Source organism: Leptidea sinapis, chromosome 40 (genome assembly GCF_905404315.1).
Source record: "Leptidea sinapis chromosome 40, ilLepSina1.1, whole genome shotgun sequence".
Taxonomy (NCBI): Eukaryota; Metazoa; Arthropoda; class Insecta; order Lepidoptera; family Pieridae; genus Leptidea; species Leptidea sinapis.
In genome coordinates, this window is record NC_066304.1 from 650,985 (window position 1) to 674,720 (window position 23,736).

The 23,736-nt window shown below is 36.9% G+C and overlaps 2 protein-coding genes and 1 long non-coding RNA gene across 5 annotated transcripts in view; 2 read left to right on the top strand and 1 right to left on the bottom strand.

Annotated features, from left to right (window-relative positions):
• The window catches only part of LOC126976306 (tRNA (adenine(37)-N6)-methyltransferase), a 62,576-nt gene that overhangs the window by 29,750 nt on the left and 9,090 nt on the right, over positions 1-23,736 (bottom strand). The window contains exon 6 of one of the 2 annotated variants that reach the window (XM_050824585.1): positions 22,789-23,331. In XM_050824585.1, coding sequence (XP_050680542.1) covers positions 22,806-23,331 — 526 coding nt within the window. In that variant the 3' untranslated portion in view covers positions 22,789-22,805. Of the gene's footprint in view, positions 1-22,776; positions 23,332-23,736 lie in introns of those variants that run through there. The other variant, XM_050824584.1, reaches the window with a different exon arrangement.
• On the top strand, positions 7,787-9,544 carry LOC126976319 (uncharacterized). The gene is made up of 3 exons (XR_007731883.1): positions 7,787-8,195; positions 8,745-9,012; positions 9,096-9,544. It is a non-coding gene; the product is annotated as an uncharacterized LOC126976319 (long non-coding RNA).
• Positions 11,467-21,892, top strand: LOC126976302 (alpha-glucosidase 2-like). 2 transcript variants are annotated; one of them, XM_050824578.1, is made up of 2 exons: positions 11,467-11,564; positions 17,978-21,892. In XM_050824578.1, exon 2 carries the CDS (start codon positions 18,005-18,007, stop codon positions 21,230-21,232), a length of 3,228 nt encoding a protein of 1,075 aa, XP_050680535.1. In that variant the 5' UTR covers positions 11,467-11,564; positions 17,978-18,004; the 3' UTR covers positions 21,233-21,892. The 2 variants fall into 2 exon arrangements, with proteins under 2 accessions (XP_050680535.1, XP_050680536.1); XM_050824579.1 differs by lacking the exon at positions 11,467-11,564 and adding an exon at positions 15,923-16,264.

Genomic DNA, 23,736 nt, shown 5'->3' on the forward strand with positions numbered 1-23,736 from the left:
GGAACAAACACCTTGAACACAAGCTGGAAAAAGCATGCATCATCTTTTGGCAGTGCAGAAGACTCATAGGCAGAACCTGGGGTCTTGCTCCAAAGATAAGCAGATGGCTCTATACAGCAGTCATCAGACCAATTATCTCCTACGGAGCAATAGCGAGGTGGCCCAGGACAGAGCTTGTGACAGTACAAACCAAGCTGCAACGTTTCCAGCGGCTGGCCTGCACAGCCATAACAGGATGCATGCGCACCACGCCTACCTCGGCCCTTGAAACTATTCTAGGGCTAACACCACTCGACATACACTTTCAACAAGAAGCGACAATGGCGACTCTACGTCTAAAGCTGTTGGGTGTATAGAAGAATGAAGACGGCCTAACAGATAAGCTCTGGAATAGGGTAACAAAGGATTATCCACTCTGTGAGGCACCATGTGATAAGATACCTAAAACACATACCTTCCATAAAAACTATCACATACAGCTATATGAGAAAGATGCTGACCAGTCAAGTGTAAACGAATTAAGAATATACACAGACGGCTCGAAAATGGCTACTGGAACTGGTGCCGGCATATTCTCACAGGAACTAAACATACACATTTCCATACCCTTGGGCACACACACCTCCATCTTCCAATGTGAGTGCGTAGCCATCAAGGAAGCCGCCAGCGCTATATTAAGAAGAAAGGTACATGGCCACAGCATCAGATTTCTTTCTGACAGTATGGCAGTACTAACAGCGCTGAAGGGTACCACACACAACTCAGCACTAATACACGAATGTCACCAAACCCTGTAGCAAGTTGCCTCTTATAACCAGATAACTCTGCAATGGATCAAGGGACATAGTGGTTCGTTGGGTAATGATGCAGCGGATGAGCTTGCAAGGCGGGCATCGGCAAATATAGTGACTGGTCCTTTGCCACTTCTGCCACTGCCCTTCAGCCAAATGCGCTCATGGATACGCTCTCTCACCAACGACCTACACAACACCCGATGGATGAATGTCTCAAGCTGTAGACAGTCGAAGGTGGCGATACCTGCACTATCGCTCAAACTGACACGTAGACTTATCAGCCTCAACAGACATGACATCCGTATAATGGTGGGCACCCTAACGGGTCACACATCACTAAACAAACACCTTTTCACAATCAGCGTAACGGACAGTCCTAAGTGCAGAGGTTGTCTGACCGAAGACGAAACGATCGCTAACATAATCCTGGAATGTGCGGGGGTGACCAACGGGCAAAAACCTTAACCAATACGAGGTCGCTCCAAGAAGTCTGTGAACACCCCAGGAATGTTCTGAACTTCTGAAAGGAGCTGGGCTGGTTGGAGTAACTGGCCATTACTGCACGCAAAATGGACCCATGCTAGTGGTTTAATTGCGGAAACAGGAGCCCCTATACCATACCATACCATGGGGGATGCAAGAACCCCGCCCCGACGACCTGGACACAGTTATGTCCAACGCTTGATACTTGATGCAGGAGGCTATCGCCTCGATCATCATACCCACGCGCACTTCGGGCGCGCGTGAGATGACATCATACGACCGGCTTCGGCACCCCCTCGGGCCCCGCCCAGTCGGACGCTAAAAAGGCCGAGGCATTAGATACACACTTTGAACGACACCATCGACTCAACGTTCGTGGGTCTGAGCGACCCCGACTCCGCAAGCTATCGCGATCTCTAGACCACCTTTATAAAATACATGGACCGCCCGCACCAACGCCAGTTCAGCCTCGCGAAGTTCAATTAATTTTAAAACTGTTAAGAGAAAGTTAGAGTCAAAAATAGTCTATATATGTCTAATGTCCCCCACATACAGTAGTAGCAGGTGTTCCACAGGGCTCCATCATCTCACCCAGGACATTTTTACTCTATATGAGAGTCATCCCTAAACCTCCTAACACCGTCCTCGCCCTGTACGCTGATGACACAGCTTATCTGCGCAGCAGTAAGAACATCAATTCTATACCATAATACAGCCCTCCATTCTGTATGGAACTACATTAAGTGGAAGCTTAAAATCAATGACAAAGGCAGATACTTTTCTCATACAAAAGATCCCGTAAACTCAATCTCAGATTAAAACCACACATCAATAACCACGCTGGTCCAATGGCAGTCACAGCCTGTGACCTAAGTAATACCTAGGATTAATCCACGACCAAAAACTTTCCTTCACGCCTCACATTAATTATGTCCGCTCTAAGGCACTTAATGCGTTGAGCCTTTTGAGACCCATTTTCAATAGAAATTCGACTCTTTCAACTAAAAACAAACATCTATTTTAACAGTCCTACATACGCCGTGTCACGACATACGCAAGTCCGGTATGGATTAACACAAATCAAAATAACTATCGCAAACTAGAAACTATACAAAATAGAGCCCTTAAAACCATTTACCGGGCTCACCCGCGTTCAACCCTCCGGTCGACTTGCAAAAAACGTTACAAACATGCATTACCACATCACAACTGGTTAGAGCTCACAGAACACTAGCATACACATACACACACACACACACACACACACACACAGAGTTCTCGCTAGGCCCAAATCAATGTAAAACCAATATTGTGTATTTGAATTGGTTTAGTTATAACTATTAAATATCGGCGAATACTGGCCTTTTATTTCCTATCCCTCCTTTCCTTATTCGCGACCTCACCAACTCTAAACAAAACTCTAAACTCAACGAAAGATCTCACCAACTATGTCACCGATACACACATTCACAGCCAAGGGACATTCGTCAATGGTCTTCCATCGCTTGAGCCTGGCGGTATCATGCGAATACTATTGTACAGCACACTTGTTCCTGTATATTACCAAAATTCATTACAAAGTACAACTGTAAACATCATAATTAAAGTTTCTCTCATCATGGGACTTATTAGTGGGAAAACTCACAAGTTTGTCTCACTCTCCCATTCATTTTTTTCATTAGTTTTAAGCATAATAAAGTTTTATCCCTCAACACAGATAGAGTGGTAGAAATAAGTTTTCTGAGACCTACATATATAAGACTTAATTGTTAATTCTAAATTATAATTAGTAATTTTGTACATATTTTATTAGCAAATACCGATTTTTTTTTTAAATATATATTCCTCAAGCAGTTGTTTTATTCAACCTCCAAACGCTCAGTCTCTAAAAAAGCATAAAGACAATTAAAATTGATCAGAGGTCATTGCAATCCAAATTTAGGACTCCTAAAGACACTGAAATGATCTAACATGATTACTATTATTATGAAATTACCATTCATGTTAGCTACATTGCTATGTATATATATAGTATAGCTATACTAAGTAGATTTAATGGTTGTGTTTCGCTTTTTGTACTTGGACCAAGAGATGTCTGCAAAAAAGTTAGTTGTTATATAAAACCAAAGGGGATGTGTGTAAGTCTAGCTCGCGTCATGGTTCTGTTCAACCTCATATGTATTCTGCCCTTCATTGTTTTGTAAACACCAGCCTAAAATGGTGGATATTAAAATATCACTGTAGAGTTTAGACTGTAGTTAGAACAGTTAATGTGATGCTAAATGCTAACTTATCTATTATTTTCTACAAGAACTATTATTATAAGGAACAAATTTATACTTGTTATGCCTACTACTTGACTAAGTCAAGTTAGTGAGTCTTTTGTGGGGTGATGTATATGCTTTTACATGAGGTCAGAAAATGTTTATTATAAATGTACTTATAACAAACTTCAAATGAACTTTTCATAATAGATATTTAAGTAGTAAAGGTTACTATAACATAAATTACATTCTTAATGATATCACAGATTGGGAATGGAGCAAATGCCATCCGGCAATATTTTATTATCCCCAGAATTACATAATGTTGTTTTTTGCTACCGAAAAGATAATGATGCGCCTTAGAGGCACTCAATTTTATCCTTAGTAGTATCTCCAAGTCTATATCATACACCTCCAAAAATGCATACATTTTGATTCAATTCCAATAACAATTGAAATTTAACATTTTATGAAACACATTTGTTTACACATTCAATTATCAAAGCCACATAGTAGGTTAAATAAAACCTTGTAATTACAACAGTATAAAACAGTATGATGTTCTGTTCGCAGTTTAATTTGGAAATTTGGTTTTATACCAAATTCCACTTCAAATGGTATTTTTTTCATAAGTGAGTTTGGACTTGGCAAGGCCATCAATTTGGTTGGGCTTAGCATTATGGTACTATTAGTGTTAATGGTCCATTGTACATAGCTTAGTAAAATTGCCCAACATTTCATTGAGGTATTATTTTCCAGAATGAGATAGCATCAATAACATTCTCCAAAATATCTAAGCACTTTAACTTTTTATTTGCAAGTACTTCAAATTGTTGTGTTTCACATGTGACCATTTGTCTGATAAATTTAGCAGCCAGCTCTATTTTTGATCTGTTTTGCTCTGTTGTGCTAATAACTTCTGGAACACCAAAATTAAGCATTATTTTGAACAATTCAAATGATATTTCTAATAAGTCTGAAGATTGAAGCGGTTTGGCATACCGTGTTCTATCATCAATGTACAACAAAAGGTAATGGAAGCTGTTATCAGGGGTGCCAAGTAACTGAAGAATTGAAATCTCTGCTGTGTACCTCCCTGTTGAAACATTTGGCATTTGTTCATTATTTTGTTGTTCTATGGACAATGTTGCAGGACTAAGCAGCACATTTACAGGTAACCCATGTGGTTTATTAGAACAAATAGGGCAGAGTGAACAAAGGTAAAGATCCACCTGTGAGGAATATAGTATGAGGAATATAATATTGCAGTGATTGTTTTTGCTGGAGCATGATCATAACTAAAATGTATATCATATATTAAATCAAACCAATTCTCTATTGGAATTACAGGTTTTGCGAGCTTACTCTTTGGTTGTCTTTTGGATACAAGGATGCTTTTCTTAGATTCTCTAATAACTTCAAATGCTTGTTTCAGCTGATTTAATTTCCTTGCAGAAGTATTACCAGCAACTAATTCCACACCATTCAAAATATTGATAATTTTCACTACATCTGATTTGGTTGCAGGATAAACTGATTGATCAGTTTAACAGTGTTTCTAAACATATTTCTGAAAACTGAGTGTTTGATGATTGTCGTCTTATCGTCATCTAATAGTGCTTTAAGCATCAGATTATTTTCCTGGGGATTCTTTGCCATACTTAATATTGCTAATTAGTTAATTATAATAAATATCTTTTCATTGTCATAGCACTACACTGAGTTTTTAACCCTATTTTTTATTTAGAAATATTCTCTACGTGATTTTATCCTATATCTAATAACTTTAATTTAATATTTAAATAAGGCATAATATGAAAACATTCTAAATAATACCTACTATCATAATATATTATTGTAAACAAACATTGATTGTATATTGTTTTTTTTTTTTTTTTAATTAATTCGTTCTTTCGAACAGGCTATAGCCAGGGGCCTTACTGCCTTGTCGTTAGTATTTTCATTTCTTTGGTATTTATTATTTTCACTATTTTGTTTTACAAAAAGTCCAATCCAGTTTTCTCATTTCATCTTACATTATTTCCATTTTCCTTTTCCAATTATGTATATTCGATAGCGAATATTTATAGTAGTTTCTTTCATCAAATCCAATCCAGTCTTAAAGTCATCAGTTATTTTACCATTTCCGTTAATGTATAATTCTCTAAAGAATATTTTCCATATTTTCCTTTTAGTAAGTCCAAATCCAGTAATATAGTCTCTAATAATTTTCCCCTTTTCTTAAAGTCAAATCCAGTGTAATTTGCATAACTTTTTAGAATAATACCTACCTATTTACATTATCTGTTCAGTTCGCGAATTGCGCTATGCTATTACTAGTTGTATATGTACAAGTTATAACGTATTTACATAATTATAAACAAATTTACAACGTATGTATCTACAAATTATAATGTATTTACAGTACTACATACAAATTTATACAAGGACATATAAGTTGATGTGTCCTTTAATAGATCTATTACTGAGAGCGGGATTATATTGGGTGCACCATATATTTCCAGTAGCTCATCCATCAGCACAAGGCGCTGTATGCCAAAGGACGAACAATCAAAAAAGATGTGATCCAGAGACTGATCTTGTTGCTTATTACAATGGTCACAAAAAGGAGAGGAGACAATTTTTTTGCGATGAAGATGAAAATTCAATCGATAGTGACCAATACGCATTCGTGTTATTGTAGTATAGAACTTTCTGTGAGCGTTATTTTTAAACTTACAAAACCAGGGTGTGCTATTAACGGGATTATCTAACAAAGTATACGAATGAGCCTTATTTTCAACTTCTGTACAATTGTACCAATATCTTCCCCAAAGAAGAGTCATACGCTGTTTTAGATTACTTATTATATCTGTATATGGTATGTTAATGTCTAGATCTTTGCAATCAGGATATAGGGATAGATCGGATATATTAATGATAGTTCTAGCTAGAAAATCAGCGCTTTCGTTTCCTGCTACTCCTATATGGGACGGGACCCAAACGAAATCCACTTTAATATCGATTAAACATAGTTCGAACCACAATTCCTTTATAGCAAAAATGATGTAATTGATGTTAGCACTCATTTTGTTATTTGACAAACTTTTTAACACACTCATACTATCACTAACTATTACCCACTTCTTATTAAGTTGATTTTTTTTCTTAATATGCTTTAAAGCAAAAAGAATAGCGACGGCTTCAGCAGTAAAAATACTGGCATATCTATTAATCTTAAAGCCAATACCCTTCCTAATTTCAGGAAGGTAGATTGCAAAAGAAACATTATTATTGTTTTTTGCGCCATCCGTATAAACAAATTTACAATTAGACCATTCTGACAATAATACATGAACCTCCTCTTTTGAAGTTAAATTTGGATCTATTACAACATTAATTGCAGAATATTTACATCGAAAAGAACCTGCATGGCAGGGAAGTATATCATTATTCCGATGAATATTTAAATCTTGTAGAAATTTAAAAAATGAAGAAAAATCTTGCAAGATAAACAACTGTCTCGGAAATGAAGACGATTGATAAGCAATAAGATTCTTAAGAAGATTGTTCGTCGGCAAGCTATAGAGCTTTAAAATAAATCTTTCTTTAAGATAACTAAATCTAATACACAAAGGAGGAAGGTTGGCCTCGATTTGCATAGCAGCTATTGGGCTAGTTTTAAGTGCACCCAATATTGTACGCATACATTTATTTTGTATTTTATCCAGACTATTAACAATTTTGCTGTCTGCGGCGAAACAATGAAAGCCATATTCAAAATGACTACGAATAAGCGATTTATACAAAATTAACAATATTTTAGGGTCCGCTCCCCACGACGTTGCACACAAAGATTTTAATACATTATAAGCTTTATTCGCTTTAATTATAACACTATCTGTATATTTTTTCCAAGAAAGTTTTGGAGTAAATGTTACACCTAGAAATTTTATGTCACATGAAATAGGCAGTGGAATGCCATTGTATAAAATGGGAGGTAATATGATGCGTTTACGACCTATCACAAAGACTTTTGATTTGGTTGGATTTACATTTAAATTAAGATAAGAAAAGTATTGATATAAATTTACAAGTGCTTTATTAATAGTAGCGGCTAAATTAATCAGATCAACTCCCGATACATAGACGACTAAGTCATCTGCATACTGTAGGTTTACTATATTTGGCCCCAAAATAAGGTTCAATCGTCTTATGTACATAATAAAAATTAAAGGAGACAATATTCCCCCCTGACAAACACCTAGAGAAGAAAGTCGTGGTCCATACAAATGTTTATTAAATTTTACATATACTTTTCTGTCAGTCAAAAAAGATTGCATCCAATTTATTATTTTACCTGGTATCCCTAACATTGATAACTCGTCACAAAGCACGGCAATATTTACACTATTGAAGGCACCTGAGATGTCAAAAAATACAGACAAAAGATATTGATTACTTGCTAAACATTGATGCGCATCAAGCTGTAACTGCGCTATACTCTCCCTAGAAGACCGACCTTTGCGAAAACCAAACTGATTATTAGGCAAAAGACAATTTTGTTCTATAAAGAACTCGAGACGTTGTTTTAGAAGCTGCTCAAATATCTTCCCAACACAAGACGTGAGAGCTATAGGTCTATAAGAGTCAGGTAACATTTTATTTTTGTCTGGCTTTAAAACTGGGATTAAACAGTCTGTTTTCCATTCTGCAGGAATAGTATTCTCCTTCCATAGGCGATTAAGATTATTTAAAAAGATGTTGAGACTGTGGCAATTAAGTTTTTTGAGTAAAATATATGGAATGGTATCAAGACCGAAAGATGTATCTCTTCTAGTAAATAAAGCGGATTTTAGTTCTTGTAAAGAAAAAGGCTCTATCAAATATTTATTACTATCATTAACAACATTTACATAGTTAGTTAACTCATTTGATACAAAGTCAGAAGTATACTTTTGTAGAAAATCTGGAATCCAACTATCATTCAACACACTGTCAGGAATGTAAGTTTTGTTAAATTTGCGCATGTATTTCCAAATTGAAGACAAAGGAGTACAACGATTAAATGAATTGCACAAGCCTATCCAGCTATTTCTTCTTTCACTTTTTAAGATAAGTTTTTTTAAAGCCCGCAATCTCTTAAACTCCACATAATTTTCATCAGTGGAGTTGTTTTTAAAATTAATGTAACCATTTTTAGCATTTAAAACTGCTTCTGTACACCTCTGATTCCACCAAGGCGACCAAGGATATTTAAAAGATTTTTGTGAACAAGAACTAGTAGCATTATTACTATTAGAACTTTTGGAAAACAGACAGCTAGGGATTGACTGCTTGGCAGCAGAAAGTAAAATATTACAAAAGGAATTAAAAGCATCTATTGAAGATAAAGTGTCAAATTTAACATCATCCAAATAAGAAACAACTAAGTTACTATACATATTCCAATTCACCTGCTTATAATTAGGGTGAGTGGGCAAATGTAGATTATTACATAATGTGTTTTGCAAACTAATACTATCACTACTTACTGCCATTTTTATTATTACAGGGAGATGATAACTACTGCCCAGAGGACTGTCAATAACTGACCAGTCACATAAAAGAGCCAAAGATGGAGTTACCAAAGTCAAGTCAAGAGCATTAGGACGCCAAGATGGAGATCCTATTGTGGTAGCTTGACCATTATTCAGAATAACAAGACCATTCTCATCTATAACCTCTAAAACATCTTTACCTCGAGGCAATGTATCAACACATCCCCACAACATGTGATGAGCATTGAAATCACCTGCAAATATCATTGGCTCTGGAATGGACTTAATTAAACTGTTTAAATTGTTTTTATTAAATGGAGGATTTGAATTGGAAGGACTGTAAAAACTCACAATACTCAGTTCTTTGTTATTAATTTTAATGCAAACATTTTGTAGAGCACTATCATAATATGTATTTATGTTAGAAAATGTGATATTATTATGAATAAAAATTGCTACACCATTGTGTTTATTACCACAATCATTCCTTATTGTGTTATAGCCTTTTATTAAAAAATACTGATGTGGTTTTAACCAAGTTTCCGAAATTATAGCAATATGGATATGATTTTCATATAAAAACCTTGTAAAAATAAGCCTATTACTAATAATACTTTGAGCGTTCCACTGCACTATATTCAATGTATCCATAATAACAATTAACTAGGTGTCTTTTTTCTAAAAGTGTTATTCAGAATTTCCTTAATACTATTTGAATTTATAGTTAACTTATCTTTATTTGTACAAATTTGTAAAACTGCTTCAACCAAGAGGTTCATAAATTTGTCAGATTTTATAAGATTGCTCAGGTGTGTGTCAATATACTTTGAGTTTAATTGAGGGAAAGCAGATTCATTGAAGAGATCTGAGTATCTAACACTACGGGACTTCACTTTGTTTTCTTCAATTTTTTGTTTTTTCAGAGGACAGGTAGATGAGATAGCTATGTGATCTCCACCACAGTTGGCACATTTTGTTAAAGTTTTTGGACACATTTTAAAATTGTGATTGTCAGAACATATGGAACAAACTTCATTGTTTCTACAAAATTTAGCAATATGGCCAAATTTCATACAGCGTAGACACTGTTTAATAGGGGGTACATATACATTAACCTCATGCCTCCAGTGATCAAGTGTTACATACTCAGGTAACAACGTTGATGCAAATGTGACTGCAACAGTTTGCGTTGGAACAAAGGAGACAACACCCTGTGGGTCCTTTACTCGCCGCATGAACCTTCTCACAGCAATAACTTTTTTACTCGATGCAATTAATTGATGAATTTTTTTGTTGGAGTAATCAGTGGGAACAGAAGTAAGAACTCCAGTGACCTCCGTTTCAGAAGCCGGAATTGAGGCAACCATCTCCAACTCGCTAAGTAACTTTTCATTTTTTAAAAATACATTCGCATTGTTAGGCAGGTCAAAGGTAACACCAACTTTAAAAGCATTAACGGACCTCAGGTGCAACACACCCGATACGCAATGCCTCCTGATTCCATTTGACAGACCCAACCTGTCCTTGTCTAATATTTTGACTTCACCCTGCTTGCGATTGAGAAATACAATAAATTCCTTCTTATTTGAATTTTCGTCGTATAACCTATAATAATTTGTCGCTCTATAAGGGGTATACTTCTCTTTATCCTTTCTTCTTACAATGAGACGTTCAGTCACCTCCGCGTCAGATACCGAGGATTCGGATAGGGGAAGTTCGTCTGCTGGTTCTGCGTCGCTCTGGCCGTTCTTCGGCCTTTTACCTGTACGCTTCCCCATGGCGATGGGGAAGCGCACTTAACAATTTATATATACAAAAATCGAATATTTATAAACCAGGATAAACAATTTACAAGTATGAAAAATATATGCACTATGAACAATAATTTAAACAATTTTTTTTTGTATAAGCGCGCCTTCCTTCGTTCACTCGTTCCCGCCAAAAAAACAATTGTATATTGTTATCACAATAATTGTTATTTTTTTTTGGGATTTTATGACCTGGTAACTAAGACCTATGTTATTTGTTAAGTGGTCAGTGGAACACAGATGACAGAACACTTATCACTAGTATATACAAAGGTACTCTGTAACACTAATCTAATTTTACAATTAGTCTATAATATTATGTAGGTACCTACTAACGTAGTTTTGATTTGAATAAGAAGTGTATGTAGGTATGCTTTCAATGGATATCTCTTTTCAATTGTATTTGCGCTCGTTTAGTACGTGTAATATTATTTACGTAGGTACTCTGCCCTCAGTCCCTTATGTACTCATCCTACCTAATTGAAGTATTGAACATGTCAATTATGAAGCGCATTGGATGACAGCTGACGGCTACAGGACACCAGACTACAAATTATTTGTATTTACACTTTTGTTTATCACGTCACGTCACCAATAATCATTCTAATTAATTCATAACTAATTATTAGTTTCAATGTGGGCTTGGTACGTGTATCACGCTTGATCTGTTCTTTTGTGAGTATCTAACACAAAATCTATTTAACATCTTTTATTAGTTACTTTTGGTATGTAGCATGTTATTACTTTACTTATTCGTTTTCTTTTTTGTGTTTACGGGACTAAAAGGTACTCTGTGGACTAGGACAACGAGAAATTAAACACTACGTGACCGGGAATACCAGTGGGATGATAAATATCTGATATCTTTAACATTTTTTATTTTATTATATTTACGGCTTTAGAAGCAAGTCCTTCAAGGTGCATGGCTTTCGTTTTGAATATTATTCATTTGTTTCTAATTTCTACACAAATTTACCGGGCCTACGACAGAAGTTTAGTCTGAAATGTGTAAATGACTAAGTACCTAATGTTTTTTAGTTTGATTATGTAAAGGTATTAAATATTAATTTATTCGTGACTGTAATGTAAGAGAATTTAAATAAAAATTAAGAAAATGAAGTATAAATATTTAAAGAGGCTATAATTATAAAGTACATGAATAAAAATTCATTATGAAATTTAGTGGCCCTCTGCCTTGCGCGTTTACCACTAAAAACACCCCATTCGTCGAATCGCCGCTCTTCGATAAAACTTACCTTAATGTCTTGCCTAATATCTGGAAGGCAAAGCTAAATTGGCTTCGAAGAAGCTGGGCGTCGTAAATAGAACACGGCAATACTTCAAGCCGGCCCACATCCTAGCGCTCTTAAAAGCGCAGGTACGGCCACGTATTGCTATCATCTCTGGTCTAGTGCACCCAAGTATCATCTTGAACTATTTGACCGCGTGCAACGCAGCAGCGTCGAGCACCTTAAATTGTCGAGGATTTAGTCTTCTGTATTCACAGAATAGAATACTGCTATTCTAATCTAGCTATTCAGCTAGATCACCTGGTGTTGCGTAGAGGCGTCGTTTCTTTGCGTGTACTCTATCGTATCTATCAGGGGGAATGTTCCGAAGAGCTGTTTTTTTTTTATATATGAGAGGGGGCAAACGGGCAAGAGGCTCACGGGATGGGGAGAGGTGAGGCAACCGCCCATGGACATCCGCAACAACAGGTGTGTCAAGAAATGCGTTGCCGGCCTTTAAGGTGGGAGTATGCTTTTTTCTTGAAGGTCCCTAAGTCGTATCTGTTCGGGAAGACCGCTGCCGGTAGTTGATTCCACAAAGTGGCTGTGCGAGGCAAGAAATTTCGAAGAAAACGCGCGGTTGTGGAATGCCAGACGTCTACGTGATGCGGATGGTACTTTGCACGTAATGTCCGATGGTGGAATTCGGCCGCTGGAATCAACCCGAACAGCTCCTCTGAGCACTCCCCGTGATAAATGCGGTAGAAGATGCAGAGAGAACCCACATCTCTACGCAATGCTAGAGAATCAAGCCGATCGGAGATGACTTGGTCGTCGATGATTCGAGCCGCTCTTCGTTGTATGCGGTCAAAAGGAAGAAGCTGGTACTGGGGAGCACCCGCCCAGAGGTGAGAACAGTACTCCATGTGAGGCCGAATTTGCGCCTTATAAAGTTGCAGGCGGTGGCTTTTAGTGAAGTACTGTCTCGCCTTACTGAGTACACCAAGCTTTTTAGAGGCCAGTTTGGCCTTCTCTTCCAAGTGACCACGGAACTGAACGTCGCTCGATATATCGACGCCAAGTATGCCAATACAGGCTGTGGCAGTTAGAGGAGTGATCTCGAATCGAGGGGATACGACAAAGGGAGACTTTTTAGTGGTGAACGCACAAACTTGTGTCTTCTTGGGGTTGAATTGGACTAAATTTTGTCGGCCCCATTTTGCAAAGCATAGTCTCGATTTCAGACACAAGTTTGATCCGGTTCTCGTCGACGCTATCCCGGGACATGTTGGCACGGCCGGTGTAGGAAGCATACCCCGTGCTTTCGTCTGCATAGCAATGAATATTGCTGATTTGAAGCATATCATTGATATGCAGAAGAAACAGCGTAGGGGATAGCACACAGCCTTGCGGTACACCAGAGTTTATGGGTTTTAAGTCGAAGCATGCACCGTTGATAACAACCTTGATGCTCCGATCAGCCAAAAAGCTAGTGACCCATTTGCACAACTTCTCGGGAAGCCCATAGGATGGCAGTTTCGCTATAAGCGCTTTATGCCACACCCGATCAAAGGCCTTCGCTATGTCCAAACTCACCGCCAACGCCTCTCCCTTCGACTCAACCGCTTGCGCCAATTTATGGGTGAGGTACGCAAGAAGATCACCAGCTGAGCGACCCTGACGGAAACCGTACTGGCAGTCGCTGATCAGCTGGTGCCCCTCTAGGTATCCCAAGTGCTGGCGGTTGATAATCGACTCCATTACTTTGGAGAAAATCTAGGTAATGGCAATGGGGCGGTAGTTGGACGGATCTGAGCGTACACCTTTCTTAAGGATCGGGTGCACTAAAGCCGCCTTCCATAATTTCGGGACTACGCCTGATGAGTAGGAGAGCCGGAAAAGACGGGTAAGGACCGGCGCCAGTTCCGGAGCACATGTCCGCAGCACTATCGGGGGAATGCCATCGGGCCCGCTCGATTTGTGAATGTCCAAGGTGAGAAGCGCCTTAAGCACGGCACCATGCCGGATTTTTACCTCCGGCATATATGAATAGCACCGCGGAATATGCGGTGGTGGTGCACCTTGGTCATCCAGAGTCGAGTTGGACGCGAAGAGGGAGCCCAGGAGATCAGCTTTCTCTTTCGCGTCATGGGCCAGCGAGTCATCATCCCTGTGCAGTGGCGGAATGGCTGGCTGGCAGAAGTTTCCTTGGACAGCCTTGGCGAGAGACCAGAACGCACGAGTTCCCGAGGGAAGGCGTGCAAGTCTCTCGCCAATTCTGCCAATGTGCTTCGACTTCGTGTCAGCAATAACTCTTTTGAAGTACCTGGAGGCATGATTGAAGTGTTTTTTAAGTTTGCTAGAATTCACATCCTTAGATACCACCGCATTGACCCAAGCCTGATAGCACTCCTGCTTTCGGCGAGAGGCCATTTTGTTTACCTGATTCCTGCCCCTGAATTCCATCTTTGCACGACACGTCTTTAATTGAAATATTATCCCCACCATCTGGATGTGCGGCGTTTATCCACAATTCGGTTTTCAAGGAACTTTCCACGTACAACCACGCCACAGCTTGACACTCCACAGGAATGAGTTTCCTTGTTCGGTGTTTGCTTGACGATACGACATGGAACCTTCAAAAAAAGCGCGTACACTATCTTTAAAGGCCGCCAACATTTCTGTGATTCCTATGCTGTTGCAAGAGAATGTGTGCGGCGGTGATCATTTAACCTCAAGTGACCCACGTCACTTTGTATAAAAAAATGGCTCGCGGACCCGTCCACAAGCCAATTACGTAAGTGCCGCCGCCATATATAACATTGTATCGATTTGTATTATTTTTAAAATCAAATGAGTGAAAATATTGTCCTGTAATTTAAGTACTAAAACTCAGAACCTAAAAACAATTCTAAATACCGAAAAATTATAGTGATACCACTTATAGGTATATAAAAAACCAGTAGGTGGTCCTTAACGGACACAAAATTTTTCCATGAAAGAAATATGCGTAGAGCAAAATCTATAAATGATAACTAAATTAAACTGTTATACTGATAACTTATATTCCCAAGGAAAATCCCAAAATGGAACTAAATAATACGAGAAAGAGCAATTCAAAATTGATTGTTAGATACTATTAGAACTACAAATTATTTTATTTTATCTGCATTTCTTTATCTATTCAATGAATAAATTAAAAAATTATTCATCAATACAATGTGAAAGTAATATCCTGTTCAACCACAGAGTACAATAATAAATACTTCGTTCAACCAAACAAGCTAATTAGTTAGCACTAGATTGATTCGATAAATTGGGGTGTCGCGGTCATTTTTAAATGCATTAATAATTAATTAGGTTAATTAGTACTCCGAGATAAAAACAAATATTCATATTATTTGGGTACACAAATGATAATGATACATATAATTGACACCATTTTAACATAATATTTTCGAGGTACTTTATAGTGCGTCGTTATAAAGATCTTCCTTGAAAATACTACGATATCATATTGGAGACACTTAGTTATATTAGGTCTGTTTGTTACGGCAGATTTTTCTATAAAAAGGAAACTCAATTTCCTTATACAATCCGGTACTAATACCTATTACAGATGTAAGCACACTATGTTATTGTAGCTGATTTTTCAATTCAATAAAAGTCAATTTTAATTCCATATACTTTTAGATTCCATATATTATAGATTTTGGTTCATTTTACCATTAACTACCACCAACGTTGGGTTTTAATGAGAAGAAGTGGCAAGAAAGGCATCTACACTCATTTAAATCAATATTAAGAGCTTCATCATAATATTACAAATATTATACAAAAAGGCTCGTTTAGCTCATCTATACATAATGTAATTAAATAGTAGAATATCCGAATTTTTACTTTATTTATTTTTGCAAAATAATAACACATGATGATGAAACAGGCAACAGAACATAAAAACATATATTGAAATTTTTGTATGTTTGAAGGCGCATCACGTAGAAGCAACTCATTGGAGCCAAAGTCTGACAATCTCCCATAGTACAGGTGCAGGTACACACCCTCGATTCGAGATCACTCCTTTAACTACTACACTTTCCGTGGTCACTTGGAGGAGGTCAAATTTGCCTCAAAGCTATAACCTAGGTAAACTATCCCTAGTTTAGCGATAGATAATTTGTAGATTATTTATACTATGTAGTTTTTCATAGATACATTTTTATACGCCTTAACGCTTTGCCTACGTTCGTATGAACGGAATGTTTGAACGGAAAACTCCCGCCACACCGATCTATTTACTTGGGAATTTGCAGCCGTATCAGGACCAATGACAAGACAGTATTTTCACACTATTTTGGCATTGTATTATAACCATGCCCACCACGGAACAGGCATCAGCACACAATATCGACAAAAAGAGGCCGTCTTTTTAGCACAGAATGACGACTAGGTGATTTTTTCTGCCGCAGTTATTTGCAAGCAATATTGGGGTGAAGGGTGGTGTAATGAAACATCCTATGTCCTACACTGTAGTACATACAGTGACAGTCCTCAAATTATTGGGTTTTTTGTATTGATATTTTATACCTGGATGACTTAGCCTTGCTCGGATTTTTAAGAAGGTACAAACTTGAACAAAAAAAAAACTAATAGGACATCTGGATTCAAACCGGGTCTTCTGCGTTCCGGTTCGAACCCAATGTCCCATCTGAGCTAGTATATTCTTGTATATAGTGGAGAAATTTACCTTTGTATTCTAATATTATTGTAGCAGTTTCTCATTAAAACACCGATAAAAATATTTTTTTTTAAATTGAAGTAGATCGATTTCTCGCCCGCGAAACTACCTGTATACTACTATATACTAAATTTCATTAAAATCGTTGGAGCCGTTTCCGAGATTCAGATTATATATATAAATAATTCAGTATATATATATATACTATATAATATATATATATATATATATATATATATATAATCTGAATCTAATCTATCTAATATACAAGAATTGCTCGTTTAAAGATATAAGATCAGGACGAAAATACGGTTCAGCAATCTGCGAGGCGGTTACGGCAAGTACAGGCCGCTGCTATTTGTAGTATTTTTTTTTTCATAAATTATGGTATAATCTAGACTGTTAAAAGAATAAAACCTTATGGGAAAAAATTACGACTAGTACGTAGGAAATAACTAGCTTTTTTTCGAATCTCTGTTTTCGTAATGACGACATAAATGTTTAAATATTGAGCCATAAATTTTTGCATGATAAAGCCTTTCTCAATATATTTACTTACATTACTTTAACAACGTAGCCTAAGGATAGGTGGTTGGTTATAATTATTGAATACTATGAGAGTATTTTGGGTGTAAGGATAAAATCAATGTGTTTATAAAATCGGTGTAAGTTCTTTGTGGATTTCAAAAGAGCTGGAGTTCATGCTAACCCAACGTAATACCTTGCGAAGTTTTGGTAGGCACAGGCCCACAGGTGTTGTAAAAAGTGGCTAATTTGATGTCGGTGGGTCACGCTGCCGCCTTACAAGGAAATCCTGGGCGGGCAAGACTCGACTGGATTAGTATAAGACTCGCACGGAGAACCGGCGCGTAGTAGTGTAGTGGCTAATTTTCGCTTAGTTTCGCATGTGTTTGTTTTAAGAACAGGCGCCCTCATACGTCTAACACAGTATGACGAGGCTGTTCGAAGATGTTGTACCCCGGAAGCAACTTTCCTAGAATTTCCTGTTTTCGCTCTACCGCCCGTAGTGTTCTGAAAAGGGCACAGTGCTGCTTGTACTTGCCTAAAAGGCCGACAATGATCCTTTCACGCTTTTAATGATTGCTTTTCTTTCATTCCAGTTTGATACGGGAGCAGTTTTGATAAAAATGATGAATGACATTGACAATGATGTTGCCGAATCGTCGTTGCATGGCATAGTATCAATGAAAAAACTTGACAAATACTATTTAATCAAATTTAGAACCAAAGAAATATCTAGGTTGTTTATATTGAACGATCACGTATTTAGATATTACATGTCTCCGACTGGCGAGTTCTTAGATTACCCAGAACCAATGGACCCGGAAGACAATGCAAAGATAATCTACAAAGATATGGATAACTATGGTTACAATAGTTTCGAGAATTCATCGCTCCATGATATGAAAACACACTACGTTGTTAAAACGCAACAAATAAATATTTTATTGGATAAGATAAACGCAACAATGAAAGTGCACGACGTTAGGAACGGTAAAGATGTATTGGTCGAGGCTAGATCACTATCGTATGCAGAGTGTAAAGTAATTCAAACGCTTCAACAAAGGCCACAAGAATACTTCTTCGGTGGTGGAATGCAAAATGGCAGATTTACGCATAAGAATCAAATAATAGATATAATGAATACTAATAACTGGTTAGACGGTGGCGTTACGTCACCGTGCCCGTTTTATTGGTCGACAAATGGCTATGGTATCCTCCGAAACACTTGGCAACCGGGTATATACGATTTCGGAGCACATTCCCATAATACTGTCAAAACCATTCACAAAGGAGAATACTATGATGCTTACTTCTTCATAAACTCTAAGCCCCGACATATTTTAAGAGATTATTATGAACTTTCAGGTAATCCGTTACTTTTGCCTGAATTCGCGTATTACGAGGCACATCTGAATGCGTTTAATCGTGATTATTGGGTGCAAGTTACAAATGACACTCGTGGTGCAATTTTGTTCGAAGATGGAAAGTATTACAAAAGTTATAAACCTAACGAAATGGATGATAAAGTGGGAATTTTGGAATCATTGAATGGAGAAAAAAATAATTACCAATTTTCTGCACGAGCAATGCTTGATAGATATAAGAAACATGATATGCCACTTGGGTGGTTCATTCCTAATGATGGATATGGCTGTGGTTATGGCCAAACAGATTCTTTAGAAGGTGATTTACAAAATTTAAAGAGATTTGTTGACTATGCTGAAGAAAACGGAGTAAGAGTAGGTCTTTGGACCGAATCAAAGTTAGAACCAGTTGATCCGGTTAATCCTAGGAAAGGTGATCGGGATTTAGCCCGAGAAGTTGGGTTCGCAAAGATTGTAGCTCTTAAATGTGATGTCGCCTGGATTGGATCTGGATACTCTTTCGGGTTGAGTGCTGTTGAAAATGCTGCCAATATTTTCACCAAAAACTCATCTCAAGCAGCTCGACCATTTATAATTATGGTTGATGGTTGGGCAGGAACTCAAAGGCATGCTGGTATTTGGAGTGGAGACCAAACTGGTGGCCAATGGGAATATATTCGTTTTCACATTCCAACCTATATCGGCTCTGGTCTATCTGGTATACCAATTGTTGGTTCAGATATGGATGGTATTTATGGTGGTGGGGATATAGAGGTAAACATTCGGGATTTTCAATGGAAATCATTTACGTCACTACAACTAAATATGGATGGATGGGGGCGAATGCCGAAAACACCTTTCAGCTATGACGAAGATGCTTCGCGAATAATTAGAGGTTATTTAAAACTCAAGTCCATGTTTTTGCCATACAATTATACTCTAGGATACGAGGGAATTAATGGTTTCCCTCCGATAAGAGCTATGTTTCTTGAATTTCCAAATGAAACGAGTTCATACACAATAGATTCTCAATACCAGTATATGTGGGGTCCGAACATATTAGTGGCTCCCATATACAATGATAATGTTAACGAAAAAGGTTCAGTTAGGAATGGAATATATTTGCCAGACGAAGATCAATTATGGATTGATCTTTTTACTGGAGAAAAATATCAAGGTGGCAAAATATTCAATAATTTTATAGCACCACTTTGGAAAATTCCAGTTTTTATAAAAAATGGCGCGATAATACCTTTAATTAAGCCAAACAATAATCCTTATGAAATAAAAAGGGATTGTAGGATATTTGCTATATACCCGAATAAGAAAAGCGAATTTAGTGTTTATGAAGACGATGGAATCACATCGGAGTATCAAAAAGGTCATAAAGCAACTACAAATATATCTGTCACCTCTCCTGATTCAGATGCAACAGGTAATGTGCTTATCGTTATCAAAAAAACAGTCGGTTCGTACAGTAATATGATCAAAGAAAGAATTACTATTTTACAAATAATGGCATCACACGACGTCGATTCTGTTAAAATTGCTATTAATGGAGATAATATATCAGTACCAAGGGTCTATAGCGAAGACGAATTTAATGAAAATGATATTTCGTGTTATTATTATAACAAAGATTTTGTCATCAATCCATACATGAAAGAACTCAACGATTTCAAACAAAAAATGTTGCAAATAAAAATAGGCAAAATTGATGTAACTACAAGTGAGACTTATATAAGCATTAATAAATATACGAATAAATCAAATATTTTAGGAAAAATTACAAATGCATCAACTCATCAAATACCAAAGAATTTTACAGTAGATAAAGAAGAAACAACACCATATACAATAAGTCTGAAATGGGAATCTACTGATAACGTTAGCTACTATGAAATAGAACGGGACGGAACAGTTTTTACAAATATAATGGAGAACAATTTTGCTTTTGAAGATTTTCCATGTGATAGCAGTCATGCATTCAGAATCCGATCTGTTACAGACGAAATCGCCTCGGAATGGAGCGAATTACTTACCGCTAAAACACTGAACAATCCTTTTAAGAACATAATACAAGGTGTAAAAGTTTCGTGTAACTTACCGTGTCAGCCATGCCAAGAAATACAAAATTTGTCGATTCCAAATTCAAGACACATTTGGCATACTCATTGGACTCACGGAAAAGTAAAATCTGATGATTTTAAACTATTTTTTGATTTAGGTGCAGCATACGATGTAGAAAAAGTTGTATATTTGCCTAGGGACGATGCAGGAAATGGAACAATATTAGAAATCCAATACAGGGCTTCCATAGACAACGAACAATGGACGGCATTATCTGATGTCATAATATTTAATCATGACAATAAACCAAAAAATATACATTTTTCAGGCCTCAGATTTAGATATATAGAATTTACAGTAATTAATACTATTGGCGGTTTTGGTTCTGGAAAACACATGGTCTTTTTCAAACATTAACCTAAAGTTAAAATAAAAATTGCATGTCTAGTACCTAGACTCTATTAAGTGTGCATTTGTAATGGCTTTGTTTTCAGCCATATGAAACTATATTCCTTAAGAGTAAGACTAATCCTAACTAATCATACTTAAGGTAGGTAGATTGTAACTGTATGTGATTCATTGTAACTCTAAGAATATTATTTTGTATGAAGAGAATAGGCAGTAATTAAAAACTCTATTGATTACGTGTACCTAAACTCTAAATTAAGGCAATTATACACATTTAGAAAATCGTTATATTCACTTATTTAATAGGAGCTCCCGATAAAGACCGGTCCACATGTAACGAACGATTTTGAGAAATCAGAAAAGCTGTGTAACGGAAGAGCCATACTTAATAAATTTTGATTGTGTAGCGAGACGGGTGAAAGAAAATGAAAACCTTTAGCCGGTTTTCCAGTTTCGATCGCTGTAGTTCTTTGCATGTGGACGATTTAATATAAAGAGTAAAGACACAGCAAATATTGGTATAAGACGAGTTAGTCAATTATAGGTATTACCTATCTATAACCTTGTTAATTGATAATCGGTGTGATTCGGTTGTGCGGTAAATCATTTATATTTTACAGGAATTTCTATTATCTTCCTTGTTAAATACGTTAAGTTAGTTAATGCTTATTTTATTTATAAACGTTAATTTGCGACCTTTATTTTCTGACCATAGAATTAAGTTCCTAATGACATTTTTACATTGAACGTTAAAATGCGTCCTAGTCACTTTCGGTGATGATAAAAAGTGATGTAGAAAATTTTGCATATTTGCCTACAGGGACGATGCAGGCAATGTAACAATTTAGAAATCAAATACTGGTATTTCATAGACAACGAAGAATGGACGCATTATCTGATGTCATCATGACGAATGACAATAAACAAAAAAGTCTTTTTTCAAAAATTAACTTAAAATTTAACATTCAACGTTGAAAGTGCGTCCTATTCTCTATAAGCGATGATAAGCTTGTAGGTACTGTTTTATTAATAAATTATTCCAAATTTAAGTAATTTTAAACTTGGAATAACTTTACATTGCAGATAATGTGGATGGGTTACTCACTTGAAGTCGCCGATAGTCGAATTTAATAGTTCCTGGTGATCGCAATTTTTTTAGTTTTTAAAGCACGCATTAAAGAGAATTCAGTTGGGACACTAGGATTACCTTCTAGTTGTATAGGTGTACTTTGTTCCATTACATTGCTCAAACACCATAATTTTTTCTTCCATTATTTTTTCACATTAATTTGGTTAAAAAAGGAGCCAAAAATGTTGGTATACTGAAATTAATTGAATGGTAACAAAAGTTACTGCTTAGCTTCTAACTTGTATCGAACACCATTCCGCCAAATATTCGCTCACTTCGCTGTTAAAGTGGACTCAAAATACACTGACAAAAATAATTTCTGCACACTATATTTTTTTACTGCCCAACTTTATGGCATCTGCAGAGTCGGTAATTTTTAAGTAACAAAAAATAATGGGTATTTAAAAAAAATAATAAACTAACATACGTTTCTTACTTAAAATAAAAACTTATTTAATTCTGCAAATCATCAGCATTCCTTACAGCTACAATAGTACAAATAGAAGAATTAGCATCAAACACACAACTTATAGACAAGTCCTCTAAAACGCAGCAATACTCGTGATCAGAATACCTAGTCCTCACATACAACGACCTTGGATCTTCACACAACAACGATTCAATGTTGGACTTAAACGCCTCCGCTCGGTCCCCGATTAGACTGTATAGTCTTTCCATGGCTTCGTCTGTGAATCTAACATCATAAGTCTGAGAAGGTGGATTTGTTATCCAATTTGGAACTCTAATCCCTTCGAGATTGAGTTGAGTCTGAGGTGGAGTGAATCTCTCTTGCCCATCGGGGGCTCCCCGTTCAAAGTCCAATCTAACCGGTGACTGTTCAATACCATCAATGGCATCAGGTGATGAGTGTGATGATGGTGTAGAATTGTCTTGGATAGATGGTATGTCCTCGTCAAATGGTGAATCAGATAACACACTAGCGTCGATATCGATTCGGTGAGATGACTGTGGGTCCACGCTGAAAATTAAAAAATATTTAATATATAATTCCCGCGCCTTGATAGAGGGGCAATCCGCCATCTTAGTGACGTCATACCCAGGCAGACACTTTAAAAATCAAAGTACCGGTATTCTGACGGCAGCAAACTGACATTCGGTCGTTAATATGAGAAGTTGTACCAACTTCTAGTTCAGACACACAGACGTACTTAAATAAGTATTAAGTAAATGAAATAATAACGGTTCGAACCGCAGTGTTTGCTTGCACCTTGCTTGAGCACCGCGAGGCGATGGTTTGCTGTATTTGAGAGAGGTCTGGTTTCTTTACATGACGAATTTTGTGAAGGGCGGCCTTCAACTGAAAATAATGTGACTACTGTTAAGCGGCTAATTAAAGAAAACGGATTACCTATGAAAAAATTCG